Genomic DNA, 16,914 nt, shown 5'->3' on the forward strand with positions numbered 1-16,914 from the left:
CAAAAACTATTCTGGCAAAAGTAGTGTCCACATGTCTGGTTTGGTATAAATGGGACCTTGGATTTAAGCTGGAGTGAAGAGCAAAAATGTATCATGTGCATCTCATATACAGAACAATGACCAACATTGAACAACGTTTGTCAAATTTGGAAATAAGTAGATCTGCACAAATTTAGTGCAGATTCATCAGGTGAAATGTTACTTATGAAAACAAAAACAGCTCTCCCAACGTGAAGTGCTGCTCAAAAAACAAAACTGGTGAGTGTGTGGGGGGGGTGAGTGTGTGGGGGGGGGTGAGTGTGTGGGGGGGGGTGAGTGTGTGGGGGGGGGTGAGTGTGTGTGTGGGGGGGTGAGTGTGTGTGTGGGGGGGTGAGTGTGTGTGTGGGGGGGTGAGTGTGTGTGGGGGGGTGAGTGTGTGTGGGGGGGTGAGTGTGTGTGGGGGGGTGAGTGTGTGTGGGGGGGGTGAGTGTGTGTGGGGGGGTGAGTGTGTGTGGGGGGGTGAGTGTGTGTGAGTGTGTGGGGGGGTGAGTGTGTGTGAGTGTGTGGGGGGGTGAGTGTGTGTGAGTGTGAGTGTGAGTGTGAGTGTGAGTGTGAGTGTGAGTGTGAGTGTGAGGGTGAGGGTGAGGGTGAGGGTGAGGGTGAGGGTGAGGGTGAGGGTGAGGGTGAGTGTGTGTGTGTGTGTGTGTGTGTGTGTGTGTGTGTGTGTGTGTGTGTGTGTGTGTGTGTGTGTGTAAATGTTAAAGTGACGTTATAGTTAGGTGTTGTAATCTAACAAAAACTTGAAATTGACGAGTTATAATTTACTGAGCTAATTTGACCTCGCACCCGCGCAATGCTTATGACCTCACATATCACAGTGCTCATGACATGTTAAACAACATCATTGATCTTGTCACCCAGCTACTTTTCTTTAAATTCCTAATTGAGCCCTTACATCATTATAGAATACAAGGTAGGCAGTAAAGAGGCCACAAACATACAGTGCAAGTAGTACTTTGTTCCAAAAAGGTAGAGACTCAAGGTAACTAGTGTACGTTGCAGACTTAAGTTTTAAATAGGTTGTGGATTAACTAAAGGCCAGCTGCTAAAACGTGCACACAAAAAAATCACTTTTTTGATAATACATTATTCACCTTTGGATTTCTTACACATACTAACATTACAAAGTTCTCATGTAGAGCTATGTGCAACTTCAATGTACACTGGAGATTTTAAAAAGTGCAGATATTAATTCAGTGAAAATTCTGTGACATTATCATCGAATCTATGGGTGAATCGCTTATAGATAGTTCAAGTCACTAGCATTTTAAGAATTCTATAAATGGTGTCCACCACTTTCATTTATCAAATATGTTAACTTTAACATACTACAGATGGTTGCCCATAGGACCTGGTTATGCCTGCCTTATTGCTAATAAGTAAATATGTAGCTGTTCACTTAAAATTCTACATCAGATAAGGTATCGATCAGGCACATTTCATTCCTGTAAATAATGACCCAAACTTTTTTTGAATGGTATTCACAGTTTAATAAAGGGTTTCTTTCATTAATACCTACAGATCCATTAGGTTTCCTACACACCCAAATAGCAGTTTAAAAATAAAAAATAAACACACACAATATCTACTTAATGTGGGTGATTTCACAGATAGGCTTCATATTTTGCTTCTGGTTACTGCGAAAAATGATGTCAATTAGTACTACAGAGATTATGGAAAGCTGGATCTATGTGCATTTGCTGAATACCTTACAGTATGAAAAGCTTATAGCAAATGTTGTATTTGTTGGACAATGTTATCAGAAATGTCAATGATGAAATTTAACATGTCATGAGTGATGCAATATGTGAAGACAAATACTGCATGGCAGTGAGGCAAGTTATATTTAGCTCAATAAACTAACTAGTGAATGTCAGTGTTTTTTAAACATTTGTTTTTACGTTATTACAAAGCCTAACTATAACTTAGGTTTTCATTTTCTTCAGAGAATTCCTGGGGTTTTTTTTTTAATCATATTTAGCCAACTCTACCACTAAGAACAGCTTTTTACCGTGTGCTGCGAGACGTTGCAGCAGATCAACTATCACGTGAGGGCAAACCTCCACAGACACCCACCGCACATTTTCCTTTGTATTCACAGAACCTCAGCCAAAGCGCCAGCTCACGTGGTTCCACAGCTTCCTTCCGAACCTCCCAAGTTTCCTAAGGGAATTAACATGTAAAAACAATGTTTTGGGGCCACCATTACCCCTTTTTCTCAGCCCACACAGATTACCCCAAACCTTGCCAGGAAGAAGCTGCGATGGAAGAACTCAGTTGTGCGAAGATTTATCAAATGCAACGAAAGTTATTAGCAAAACAAGCATTGGAAATGCAATAGGGCTCGCATTAGGAAAGTTTGAGCTATTGGTCTTATTAATTTTTTTTTTTTTTTTTTTTTAAATAGCTAAATTAATAGCTTTGTCATTTACAATGCCAATAGTTATAACTTTCTCAAATGTGGCACCTATAGCATTTTTAATGCAACATGTTTTGTATTTACATGACTTAGATGTATTGATATTACAAATAACAATGGCTTTTAATTTTTTAAAATAATTAATACTTAAATAATTTATTTAATTTGTAATGGCAATAGCTTAAACTTTTGTAAATAACTTTTGTGAAGATTATGTTCAGTGTTTTTTATTGTGACAAAAATCCAAGAACAGAAGTGAAATATTAACATCTTTTTGTGATTTGTAATAAAGCATGAAAGCTTGAAAACTGCTTGAAACATTGAAAGAACATATTTGAACCAGTGATGCTGTGGTTGCGCTGAGTGATGCTGTGGTTGCGCTGAGTGATGCTGTGGTTGCGCTGAGTGATGCTGTGGTTGCGCTGAGTGATGCTGTGGTTGCGCTGAGTGATGCTGTGGTTGCGCTGAGTGATGCTGTGGTTGCGCTGAGTGATGCTGTGGTTGCGCTGAGTGATGCAGTGGTTGCGCTGAGTGATGCAGTGGTTGCGCTGAGTGATGCTGTGGTTGCGCTGAGTGATGTGTGCATCGGTGGAGCTTAGTGGGTGCATTGGTGGAGCTGTTTGGTGGGTGCATTGGTGGAGCTGTGGTGGGTGCATCGGTGGAGCTGTGTGGTGGGTGCATCGGCGGAGCTGTGTGGTGGGTGCATCGGCGGAGCTGTGTGGTGGGTGCCTCCGTGGAGCTGTGTGGTGGGTGCCTCCGTGGAGCTGTGTGGTGGGTGCCTCCGTGGAGCTGTGTGGTGGGTGCCTCCGTGGAGCTGTGTGGTGGGTGCCTCGGTGGAGCTGTGTGGTGGGTGCCTCTATGGAGCTGGGTGGTGGGTGCCTCGGTGGAGCTGTGTTGGTGGGTGCCTCGGTGGAGCTGTGTAGGTGGAGCTGTGTGGTGGGTGCATCAGTGGAGCTGTGTGGTGGGTGCATCGGTGGAGCTGTGTGGTGGGTGCCTCGGCGGAGCTGTGTGGTGGGTGCCTCGGCGGAGCTGTGTGGTGGGTGCATCTGTGGAGCTGTGTGGTGGGTGCATCTGTGGAGCTGTGTGGTGGGTGCCTCGGCGGAGCTGTGTGGTGGGTGCCTCGGCGGAGCTGTGTGGTGGGTGCCTCGGCGGAGCTGTGTGGTGGGTGCATCGGTGGAGCTGTGTGGTGGGTGCATCTGTGGAGCTGTGTGGTGGGTGCATCTGTGGAGCTGTGTGGTGGGTGCATCTGTGGAGCTGTGTGGTGGGTGCATCTGTGGAGCTGTGTGGTGGGTGCATCTGTGGAGCTGTGTGGTGGGTGCATCTGTGGAGCTGTGTGGTGGGTGCATCTGTGGAGCTGTGTGGTGGGTGCCTCGGTGGAGCTGTGTGGTGGGTGCATCGGTGGAGCTGTGTGGTGGGTGCATCGGTGGAGCTGTGTGGTGGGTGCATCGGTGGAGCTGTGTGGTGGGTGCCTCGGTGGAGCTGTGTGGTGGGTGCATCGGTACCCAGAGGTGGGCTGCGCCACTGCCTTGGTATATTGGTGCGAAAGCAAAAATGTTACTGACGACATGCCAATTGATGAGGAGGTCCGAGTCAAAGCCTCTCGATAATTCTCTCGCCTCGGTGCCCACTCTGATCAGCTATCACACTCGGCAACTCTGGGCATTAGCTTGCCTCATCTTCACTAACGGCCCCACCAGACCGCTGGGGATGCCTGGTCTCACCCTGGAGATACCCATTAAGGGACCATCTCTCAGGGAAGCCAGGAAGGGTTTCGCAGCGGTCGAAGCGCCTTGGGACCCTCCGGGTAAGTAGTGCGCTATATAAATGCCTATACATACATACTATACATACATGTGTGCATGCATTTTTTATAAGACTAGAATGATTGTCTAGGCCAATCCTAACAAATGCTCTGGACCCCGAGAACATGGAAACAACACTATGCACTCTGTTCAACTCACCCAATTTACCTTCCAGCAATAGGGACATGATTTGGATACCCTAGATATTACTTTTGAACCGATATAGCACTTTGCCAGCGGTAGTATAATGCCCTGCTCTAGGTTTCAATATGAAAACCAGACTAGGTAAGCTGCCTGGCAGACCTCCAACAATGTTTTTTAATTATTCACCGACTAACTTAAAAACACCTCTGTGGACCCAGATATTTGAAAATAACTATGATCAAAGGCAGCAGCACCGAGAGGAACTTTACTGTAAAAATGCAACCCGTTACCATCAAACATGACCCTGCACGGCTATGCTGCTCATGCTTTCCTGAGTGGCCACGGGATGGCTATTCTGTATGCGCTCTACCTCAGCATAGTCTGCAGCTCCAAGCCACGCCCACTTCTAGGAAAGACAGGCCATCCCGCCTGCCGTAACCATGATAAGAATGTTAATTAATACCCCGCTCATGGACACAGCAGAAGGGGAGGGGGGCCGAAGGGGGCGCATTCCTGAATCTAGCCAACTAACAGACATAAGGAAAATAAATGACTGTCACATGCGAACGCTAGTCATCAAATATTGTATCGCTTTCTAACTATGAATTAGGCAAACTAAGTAGTTGAGTTTTAAAAACGAATAAGTTATCTTAACATTTAAAAGTGCGGGAACATTTCTACACCATGCATAGGACATGTTTGGGTGAATAATGCGCTATTTCCACTGCCAGCTTCGCCGGTCTGCAAACAATACCAAGAAAAGAAAATTCGAGAGAGCAGTCCGAAACTGGTAAAACTGAAAACACACTCCTCCCTGCCCGTGCTCCCATTAAATGTATTACAAACAATAGCCGATTCATGTAAAGACTCAAATCTAGATAGAAAATGCTCAATGTTTTCCAATTGAGGGGCACAGCAAGCATCCATGGTAAAATTGCAAGCCGAAAATAAACCCTAAAAGCAACATCTGCTTATTAGTGATCCAAATGTCAACGCTTCAGAGTGAGTTTTTTTAACCACTGTTGTGACCTCACTGCAAGCACTCGTAAGCATACCATGTCAGAAGTCCCAATGCAGACAGGCTGACTTCGCATTTCATCCTTTCAACGTCGAAAACGGAATTGTTTATAGCAGTACTGGTCGCCTTCAGTACATCGAATGTGACGTGCAGCGTCCCAGGTGATCAGTTCACACTTTGTATTCGTGTTAAATCCCTTCAGATGTAGCTACACCCGAGCTGTATATCGTGCACTAATAAGATACGGGTTTGAGATGGTGGAAGAGCTGCTTATCTCTTATGAAGCTAGATTATCTGGGGGGAGGAAGGGCTCCTAATGGGAAGTGTAGACGGGGAGAAATTGAGAAAAAAAAGCTGAGCAGGGAGGGTGTTATTGCAGCTATCTGTTTGCCCGAGAGGAGGAGAAATGCCGGCCTGAGGCAGAGCACACGCTGAGAAGCTTGTGGGAGGGGGGCTGGGCTGCCTTTGATCTGGTAATGCGAGGCAGGCAGGCAGGCGGCTGGTGGCATTGTGCACGCGCTTTTTAGGGCTTGCGCAATTACATAAAAAGCACATGCACTTGAAGGAATCGCCAGTGGAATCGCCAGTGGTGGTTAAACACTGGATAAGACGTAATAGAGCTTCGCCAGCGATGCGCAGAAGCGCATCAGCAGGCGAGCCCTAAAAACAAATTCTCTTCCTATGGATTCTCTGACAACTGTAACTACACACTGGTAACCACATGAGGGTGTTTGTGTGTACTGGGAACTTATAAAAAAGAATTAAAGGCCAAATAAAACAACAAAAAACAAATGTTTGTCTGCTACACAAACCATAATTCATGCCCCCACCAGGCACTGCTCAAAACCTCACAGATCATAGATGGTATCATGGATTAGGTCACAAGTGACATCACTGGAGAAACAGGGATTATGAACCCTTTTATTTTCATAACAAGGTTCCACTTTAATAATGTCAATACATAACATACGTACACCATCGGAAAGTTTGGACTGGTAGTGATCAAGTGCCAATCTTTAGCTTCACTTTGCTTTTTAGGAGGACTGAAAGTGGAAAAATGTTCAAAGAAACGTGCACTAAGCTGCAGAGTTCCTTAAAAATTAAGGATCTTGCTGGAAGTCCTGAACTCATGTTATGTGCATGTATAATTGGCCAAACTAGATTCCAATTTCTGTAGATATCAAAGCTACAGAAAGATTGTCTACCATTTCAATTACACCCTCCTATTTGCAGAGTGTTCGATATGTCTATCTGAATGAACCAACTGTTTAGAGTTCAGTGATATTCAACCACTATGGAATATGGCGGAGTCCTTCAGAAACAGTTCTCGGCTCTGTGCAGAGGAGAAGCTAAATATGCAAGAATTAAACACATTAGAAACTACTGAATATTATGGTTCCTGCTGCCCAAAATGTAATAGTATGCCTCTCAATATGGACTTAAATAACTTCGAACTAGTTGGTATTACAGGTCAACTGAAGTCCACTGCTTCCAATGATGCATGGATGTGGCTTTGGACGCAACATACTTTGACTAACAAACTTTTTACATTATTGTAGATCATGGGCTTTTAAGAGGATCACAAGAACAACTTGTAGCATTCTTTAGTTACAAGTCTACAATACCGTCTAAATTTTCTAGTGCGCCAAGACTCAAAACATGTATGCACTCAGACTGCCTTTACCATCTGCCTTCCCAAGAGCAAATATACTATACTTGCAGCTTCATCAATGTGCAGCATGAATACATCAGAAGGCATGGTCTTTTGCAAGCTATTCCTAGGTCAGAGAAGTATTCTGGTGCAACTGCTGTTCACAAGAGTTGTGTTGTATTGGGAACATCTTCCAATACATGACCTGCTGAGATTAAAACTATTTGTGATCTGGCATAATGCTTCGTCAAGTGCCTACACTAAGACCTATAGGTTGCACAGAAGTACATGAAGTGACTTCTTTGGAATATATTAATCTGAGACAATTTAAGAGGGAGATATTGCCTAATAATAGTGTTAAAAGGCAGTCCAAAAGAGACCGGTCTCTTTTAAGGCCTTGTTTTCTGACAGTCTTTTTGGAGGAGGCCTCTTGTAGACACCTCTCATATAGGAGACAACGTTATGCTGTTAAGCTGCTCAAAGAGCTTGGAGCTATCCCCTGATTTTCAACAATAGCTGTTCAGTTTGACACTAGTCTCTGGCATTCTAACACAAGACAGAGTGGCATACTGATAACCAGACCTCTTTTTGATGGTAGATGTCAGTAAACAGTACACCATGGACCTTTCTTCAAGGCCTGCCTAACTGAGAAGTACCAGTCTCACCTAGGCCCATTGCTTGGCCCAAGAAAATCTTAGAAGTTGATATTAAAGCCTTAAACACACAGGGACTCCCCCATGCCACAGGCATCTCCCTCGGACCATTGGAAACTGCTTATGGAATCCTGGTCTAGGGCATATAATTCCGCTGACATCAAGGGAACATTAAAGGGCTCACAAAAATGCAAGAAGCTCTTAGTTACCTGTTTGAGGTTAAAGGGGGCAGGACTCAGAAGAACTGAGCTGGCAGTGTGTCTCCACCATGATGCCTACGCTTTTATGAGCATTAAAATTGGAAAGAGAACCGACAACTCCGAGCAGTCACAGGCTAACAGCCATCATCTGGATGTAAAGCACATTTTCTTGTTAGAAACCATGTCTAAGGGGGAAACCAGCAAAAACACACATATCCCACTCAGCACACCTCAGAGACAGAAATAAAAAAGACACCACAAACAAAATGTAACTAAGGTTACCAAAGAGAGATAACAGAGAGAGAAAATGAATTAGACTAAGGGGCACTGCTCCTTCACTAGACTACTACTCGAAGACCCAGACGTTAGAACTAGAACGCCAACTGCAACTGTGCTAGATGTTGTGTTTTTGTGTGTACTCAGAAGTTTGGAATTCAGAGATGGAAAAAGTGTGGCATGGTTAATCAGGTATCCTCTGATCCCTATAGTTTGAATCGACATGTTTTCAGCTCTTTCTTGAACCTAGTTTCCTTAGTGATAAACCTCAGATGAACGGGCATCTGATTCCACATGCTTGCTGCCCTGACGGCAAGAGGCTCCCCCTCCCGTTTTTTTAAAGCGGAGGACGGTTAAATGGAACAAATTACCTATGGCATTGCGATTAGAACCATCAGAATCAATCTTTAGAGCTAAGCTTAAAACTGTACTATTCGCACAGTAAGATATTCTGCTTCTGTAGGTTCCTGTAAATTTCTGCTCCTCAGCGCGGGGACACGCCGCTGAGCGTCACCAAGCGCTTTATAAAAAACCCCTAAATAAATAAATAAAATAAATAAATAAATTATTAAGCCATCGTTAATGGAGCACAACTACCTCCCTGGTCTGTATTCCTTGATCCTCTCATTCAAGTTGGCAGGACCATTATTGTGGCGGGCTGGATTGGTCATTGTCAGGCGGACACTGACACTGATGTTCTGGACCACATGCATGAATCAAATTTTTAATTTCTTTTAAATAAACATCGTAAGGATTAAATACTGTTTATGAAGCAAAGATGTAATTTATTTAAACATTTTGAACTTTGTCTTTTTCTCATTTTTATTTGTATTAAAATATGGGGGAAATTTCATTTTTATAGGCTTTTGATGTGCTGTAAATGGAGAAATTTTCTTATTGGTTATCCAGAACCTTGACAGCAATATTCTTAGCTTGTGCATTAATAAACATTTCAAAATAGCATGTTACTGATTTATACTGAATTTGTATGATTATTGATCTATTTTATTGTGATGTACCTAGGTAAGAATGTGCATTAAGGACTAAAGATTAGATTACCCAAAAGACTGCAGTTCATCAAGAAGTAGTCACACTACTGTAAGAAACATAATTCTCCAAAACAAACTAAGCTTGTGTTCTGTTCTGTTATGTTATGTTAGGTACTCTTACATAGCGCTCGAATCACCCTGGGGCATCTCGGCGCTGCCTAGAGTCGCAACATCCTGTGCAAAAACGGTAGACCTGGACTGAAACTAGAAGGTTGGTACAAGAAGGCTTTTAGATGTTTCCTGAACAAGGTGTACTGTAGGATCTCCCTAAGAAATTTGGGGGACACTGTTCCAGTATTTAGGGGCAAGGTAGGAAAAAGCCAGGCCCCCTGTGCGCTTAAGACGAATGCGCGGGATCTGGAGCAATCTCGCCGAACATGATCTCAAAGCGCAACCAGGGACATATCTGATCAGTTTTGATTGCAAGGACTTCAGGCCTAGTCCATTTACAGCATTAAACGATAAGCAACAGATTTTTTTTTTTATTTCAAATCTTTTTTATTGAAGAATAAGGATGAAAATAAAGACAATACAATAAATCTTTAAAAGGTACAAATGAACAAATTCTTGGTAACATGACACTTACAATAATCAAAAAGCAAATCAAGGGAAGAAGATAAGAAAAGGGAGAGAGAGAAAGAGAGGGAGAGGAGAGAAAAGAGAGAAGAGAAGAGAAAAAAGAGGTGAGAAGAGAGAGGACAGGTGTATCCATAGGGCAATATTAGTTGGTTTATCCAGACTTGGCACACTGTGTGTGTAGCAGAGAATATACAGTAAGCATACAAAAACAAACACCTCAAATTCCATCTAGATTCTGTCTAGGGAAGCCGAGTGTTGAGATGCATATCATGGTGGTTCAAAGTGGGAGGATGACGCATCCAGGGATGTCCAGAGTTTTTTGTTCGAAGGCTTCCAAGTGGCTGACTGCAGTGCAGGATTATCTGCCCCTCTTAATTTTAAAAAAGGATTGTTTCTTTACCGGCAACCAGTGTAATGATTTTAGCAGAGGCACTGATGGAGAGCCCGCTAGCATATTTAGAATCATTCTTGCCGCTGTGTTTTGTATAACTTGAAGTTTACTCAAAAGACTGGTTCCAACCTCAGCCAAAAGAGCATTTCCATAATCCATGCTACTAATCACCAACACCTGGGTCAGTGTTCTACGATGGTCAGTTGGAATGTAGGGGAAACATTTTCGCAGTAAGCAAAGGCTGTGGTAGCAGGAGCCAATGGTGGTGGCCACATGATCCTTCATTGTTAGTGAACCATCTAGTTTAATGCCCAGATTTTTTACACTCTGTTTTGGGGGAGGGGGGACACCCAGCTGTGCTGGCCACCATTCATTACTCCAGATGGAAGCGGCCTTTCCCAGCAGCATGACTTCCGTTTTACCGGGATTCAACTGGAGAAAGTTGTTGGTCATCCAGTTCGATATTGCAAGTATGCCATTGGAAAAACGGATCCTATCCGACTCTGGGTTTGGGCCAATAGTTAACAGCAGCTGGGTGTCATCCGCATAAGAGATTGTTTCAAACCCTAGTGCTTCTACTGCCTCAGCCAAGGGCACCATATAAATGTTAAAGAGGGTGGGGCTGAGGCAGGAGCCTTGCGGAACACCCTTATCCAACATTGTTTTGGCTGAATAGAAATAACCCATCATGACCGATAAAAAGTTTTTAGCCATCTAAGGGCTAGCCCCTGTATGCCATAGGAACTTAACCTCTACGCAAGCCTGATATGGGAGACGGTATCAAAGGCCGTGGAGAGGTCAAGTAATATCAGTATGGCAGATCCACCAGCCTCCACAGTGAGCCTCAGAGAGTCCAGAACGGCTAGCAAAGCCGTTTCAGTACTGAAACCTTGGCAAAAACCTGATTGCGAGGGGGCTAAGATGTTGTTTGATTCAAGATAGCTACTTAGTTGTTTATAAACCATGCTTTCCAGCATTTTAGCCAACAGGGGAAGCAATGAGATGGGCCGGTAATTGCTGAGCTCATGCGGATCAGCCAAGGGTTTCTTCAAAATGGGTCGGACATGTGCTTTCTTCCAAGGAATAGGGATCACGCCTGATTCAAGCGAATGGTTGAAAATCTTTTGAATAAAAGGAGCACAGCTATGAGACAGAAGTGACATGATTTTAGGGGGACAGGGAGCCAGATTTGGCTACACTCAGAGCTTTACACACTTATTCCAGTGACACCGGGACAAAACTGTCTAGAGAACCGGTGGGCCTGCTGGGTGGACTGTTAGGGCAAAGTAATGTAGAGACATACTTGTTTCCCTGTGAGAGAAATTTGGAGTAGATAGCTGCGATTTTTTCCTGAAAGAATAGAGATAAAGAATCGCAAAGCTCCTGAGATTCCACTGGTATTTGTTTACACACTTGTGGAGATATGAAATCCCTAACGATGCCAAAAAAGAGTCCTGGAGGAATTACTGGCATTCTCAATTTGATTTAAAATAAAGAGGCGTCTAGCAGTCTTTAAGTTTCGATGATAAGTAGTTTGAGCTAGCTTAAAATTGCTTCTGTTTTGGGTGCACTTTAATGTGCGCCAGCGTCTTTCTAATTGTTTGCAGGAAGATTTTTCCGGTCTTAATTCCGAGGAGTAACATTGTGCAGAGGGTCGCCTAGGGATTGATCTCAAGTGAGCAATACTCTTCAGGCATTCGGAGGGATGACACTTTCATCCAACAGCAGCATGTCACAACATAGTCTCCAATTTTAATAGCAGCACTAAAAGCACACATTTGTGCCTTTGAGTGTGTAAACTGTATAAGACCAATGAAGCAGCATGCATTCCTCATTTGACTAGAGTAATTAATCCGAAACCCATCACTTCAGGTTGATTTCCGACTCAAAGGCAATTTCACGACGTTATCATGCACAGTAAGTTTTTTTGTGAAAGGAACAGGATTAGTTCAAAATGTCAAAAATAGTATCACGATAGGTCAGAAATCAAAATTAAATTCTACAGCTATGCACAAGGGTTTACTTTTCCTGCTGCATGCAAGAAAGCTAGAATTCTATTGTAGCACAACAAATCAGAATGCTGTGTTCGTAAGAGAAAATGGATAATGTATTTCTATAGCAACTTCTTTTAAACAATGTATATTCAAATAATTGCCATTTTATCTTGTATTTACTAGAAGGGGAACGTGTTTAGGCAGAAGAGTCAACCACTTTACATAATAATCAGAAAAAGCACAGGCTGTGTCTGAATATTTAAAGAAGTAAAGCCAGAGGAAGAAGGTTTAAAAATGTAATTTTGTGTTAAGCCACTTCGGTGTAATCTGTCACAGAACTTAAAAGTAGAACTCCAAACAAAACTTCTACCAAAGAGGCCTACCATGTTGCAACTCACATGTGCAAAACAGCGCCCAAAATGTTTTTTTCTACTGAATCCTGCATACAGTTAAACGGGTCTTACCTGATGTTCTGCATGAATATTGTCCCCAGTTGGCCAGCGGTGCTTGCTGTTATTGTAGCCTCCTCCACCGCTTCCTCCTCCTCCAAGTTGCTCACCGTGCTGCCTCTGAAAGAAGTAATCCACCATTGCGTCGTCTTGAGAGCGACCTGCCACCCCAATTGATCCAGGGACAGGACTGGAGTGCTGTCCTGCTGCCAGTGCCTGATTCGGAGCTGGCTGTTGCTGTGCCTGAGCCCCTGATCCAGATGACAACACAACAGGCATGGTGAGATTAGCTGTATTGTGAGTGTGGTGTTTCAGGTGGGGGCTGAAGGAGTCCTGCCAAAGCACTGTTTTTCCCTTCAACACACATGCAACGCTCATTCCACCAACACCTAAAAAAGAAATAAATAAGTGTTAAAAAAAAAAAAAAAAAAAAAGATAAGCAAGGTCATTTAGAATTTACAAGCTGGGGGATGACTCACCATCTACATCATGAGCCGTATAGAAGAACCACGACTTGCAGTCGAACCAAAGAGATGTGCTCTACTGGTTATGTTACAGTGCTGGGTAATTTTGAGACCTAGGTGTTGATCAAGGTTTTGGCACATGACCGACAAGGCTGCAAGTTGTTAGGACAAGTAACCTCCATCGAAATTAAAACAAGTTTAGAAGACCGATCAATCTAATTTACTGTCAATTCATGATCTTGAACGTTTTTAATCCACTTCACTATTTGTACATTAGATAATTTCACTACAAATAGCTACATAAATCATTGTTCATATACGCAGCATACAAGAAATGCTTAACTTAAGAATACAATAAAGAAAGCCACCTTTACTGAAAAGGCCATGATCATCATTAGCAAAAGGCCTAACAAAGTAAACAGAAGTGCTCACAACGATTCACTTCTAGTGGTCTGCTGACATTTTAAAGAGGATTGGAGTCAACCCATACATTAAATGGGACAAGCAGAAATCTGTTCGTTTTAAACAACAAGCTAGGCTGCATTATCTTTTTACAAGCAGGGGGGAAAACAAGCATTGGCATAGCAAATAGGTCTCGCTTTTGGGACCTTATAAGTATTTAGTTATGCAGCATAATATCCTTGGTGCAACAACATCAACTGTTGCATGGCTAAACACTTATAAGGTCCCAAAATCGAGACCTATTGGCTATTCCAGAGGAGGTAAGATACACTCACGTCACTTCGGAGATTGCCAACAGATAAACTGAAATATGAATGGTTAAGACTTTCACAAACTATATAAGTATCTGTGTACACTCATAATAAACAACACAACTCGCAATATGAGCAGATTTTTTTTGTAATTTAGACAGTGGTTTTAGTACTACACTGCAGACACCATTTGTTCATTAACCTTAGAATAACAAACGATAGAGTAAAAAGCTATAAAGTTTCAAACAAATGTCTAACAAGTAACATGAAGCCGGTTAAAGTGCTCACGTTTCTATTTCCTTTATTTTATCAGGACTGTAAAATGTGATCTGCAGGTAACACAAGGATGTTTCAAAAGGATCATTAACCTACCTGTTATGTAAATACAATCCCATGGCCTACATGTTACCCCTATGCTTTTAAGCAGGTATATTATCCCTCTAGGCTATTATATGACGCTTCAAACCAGTGATCAGAGAGAGGGGGCGTGCACAGCTCTCCAGCAAATGCAGTAATCAGCAGAGATAACCTACCACTTACATGTCTTGAAAGCTACTGGATACTCAAAGATCTATGCAGCAGGTGGTTTAACGTAGTACAGGCCTGAGAGCCTATTGGTCTCTTTTTTCATGCTGCCCCAACATTAAAAAATCTCTAATCAGCAAAAACAAGAATTAAAACCTGGGTAACAGTAGGACAAGCAAGACCAGAAGCAGGGGTTCAAAACTAGGACAACCAAATAGTACCAGGACCAAAAATAACAAGGAGTATGAGACCAGGCCCAGAAGGACCAAGACCAGATGTATGATCACAAGAGGGACCAGTACAAAAAACTACAGATGGACTAGGACCAGGTGGAACACCGCCGGGACCATGTAAACCAGCATTGGGAGGCAGTGTCTACCATTGAGAGAGACTTGTTTTGTCGCATCACAGCAATATCTCCAAGTAATGAATCCAAACGATTTATGCTACAAAAACACATTTATATTTTGTTGGATTGATTAGATTTACTGAACTTTGCTGGCTATTTGATAAATGATGAACTGATTGAAAATTCTATAAATTTAACAACAAACATTTATGGTTTGAAATCATCACTCCGTCGTTTTTGTGGAAACAAATGGGTTTCGATGTACCTTTAAGTATCTGGTTGACAACCCCCCCCTCTCCCAGCTGAAAACGAACAGTCCATTCGGCAACTGAGATTGAGTCATGTAGACGAGACTCGTTCGGAGCAGAAAAGTGCGCTCTATCACTACTTTAAAATGGTGTAATATAAAATTGAACTGAAGAGGGTGAAGCAATATCTGCGATCCAATATGGCTATACAATGAAACTTTTAAGCATGTATGAATTCTTCAATACGTATCTTTTTTGCGACAATAATCTATGTAGCATGTATGTACAGTTATGCTTTTCGTATTTTTCTATTCAAGATTCTTTTTTAAAATCTTTGCTATGTTGTACGGGCTTGCACCAACCTCTTAAAAATAAAAAAATAAATGGAAATAAATTTAAAAAATACACAATTTAAATGCCACTTTAATAATCTGATTAAAAATAAAAGGTTGAAAAGGGCTTGCCAGGGCTCAAACATGTGACCGTCAGGTTATTGGCGGGCAGATAGCTGGTGTGGAAATAATACAGTGAAGGTGAACCCATATCACGGAGTGCGGGGTGTGTGGAAAGACCCTGCATAAAACAGATGGAATTCTGGGAAATTCTAACATCGGGAAACAGTTCTACTTTCACCCAATAGATGGCACCCTTGACCTCTTCAGGAAACCAGTGCTGTGAAAGTACATTTAGCTGTGAATATAACAAGAGCACAAGAAAATATTGGCGTTGTTTGAACAATCTAGACCGCGGTAACTGCGAGCATCAAGGTCGTGGTGATCTTACAGGTCACAAGCGCGCTAGATGTACTAAGAAGTACAATGACCAATAACGAAAGCATATCCAGTCAAGCACTCAGAGCACACAGACAGTGAAAGAGCCGCGCAGCCGTGAAAGGGACGCGTCCACGAATGTGCAAAGCGGGTGGGGTGGGGGGGGGGGGGGGCGAGGAGGGGGGGGGGGGGGGGAGAGAATACAAAAAAAAAAAAAAAAAAAAGAAAAGAGCATGACGGAAGGGTGTCGCGAGGAAAGCCAGGCAGGGAGAACACAGAAGGGAGTGGGGGCCAAGACATGCGCTGCAGACGAGAGAGGAAAGCCAGATGGCGTCTCTGCTAGTAAGCGCGCGCCAGCGCGCATAACCGCAAGCTCTAGGCTGCCATAAGCAAAAGTGTGGTAGCATTTTCTGAAGCCCACATACTAAAAGTCTTACCAGAGCAACGCATGCACTGGCTCAGGCAAGACCTAAATAAACATGATTGAGTTGCACCCCGTATTCCCCAAAATTTTATATGTGCTAGCATAACTATTGTAATTGGCAACGTGTTAATCCCGACCAGTATTTACTCTTCTACCCCAGGTAATGCCCATCAATGTAAAAGCAATTCAGAGACAGACAGACAGATACCCAAACTATTCCACCAAGCTGTGCCGAACTCAACAGACTGGCACTTGTGATAATATTCAACACACAAACAGCACAGAGCACTCGAGTGGTCAGGAACTCCTTACTTTTAATCAGCAGACGCATTTCGGCACTTTCTACCTTTCTCAAGAAGAATGAATGAGACGAACATAATCACATGGTCAGTTTAAAAGGCCTCATGAAATTTGATTGGTTGATAGGGGCACGACTCGTACAAGAGAAAATCACCATTTCCATTCTGATATCTCTGTGGTCGCCATACTTTAGTGACATATATTGATCTGTTCAACTCATTAGAAGCGCATATATAAATAATTTAAGAAAAAACAAAGGGTAAAGTGATGCTTTAGTTAGGTGAAAATGTCAGTTACAACATTAGATTTTTTTTTAAAAACCTGAAATTAAACGGAAGTAATTATCCAGGATTGTTGATCCTTACAGAATAGATGCAAACAGATTTTCAACAATGGAAAGTGCTGCATGTCCTCCTCTGGGGTCAGATCCATACTGTCAAGATGGTAGAAGGCCCCA

General features: G+C 42.8%; 1 protein-coding gene across 23 annotated transcripts in view; it reads right to left on the reverse strand.

Moving 5' to 3' along the window:
- The window catches only part of PUM1 (pumilio RNA binding family member 1), a 1,043,345-nt gene that overhangs the window by 940,108 nt on the left and 86,323 nt on the right, over nucleotides 1–16,914 (reverse strand). For all 23 annotated transcript variants that reach the window (XM_086956835.1, XM_086956828.1, XM_086956827.1 and 20 more), the window contains exon 2: nucleotides 12,680–13,053. In XM_086956835.1, coding sequence (XP_086812961.1) covers nucleotides 12,680–13,042 — 363 coding nt within the window. In that variant the 5' untranslated portion in view covers nucleotides 13,043–13,053. The remainder of the gene's footprint in view (nucleotides 1–12,679; nucleotides 13,054–16,914) is intronic.

Source organism: Lissotriton vulgaris, chromosome 2_1, assembly GCF_964263255.1.
Source record: "Lissotriton vulgaris chromosome 2_1, aLisVul1.2, whole genome shotgun sequence".
Classification (NCBI taxonomy): domain Eukaryota; kingdom Metazoa; phylum Chordata; class Amphibia; order Caudata; family Salamandridae; genus Lissotriton; species Lissotriton vulgaris.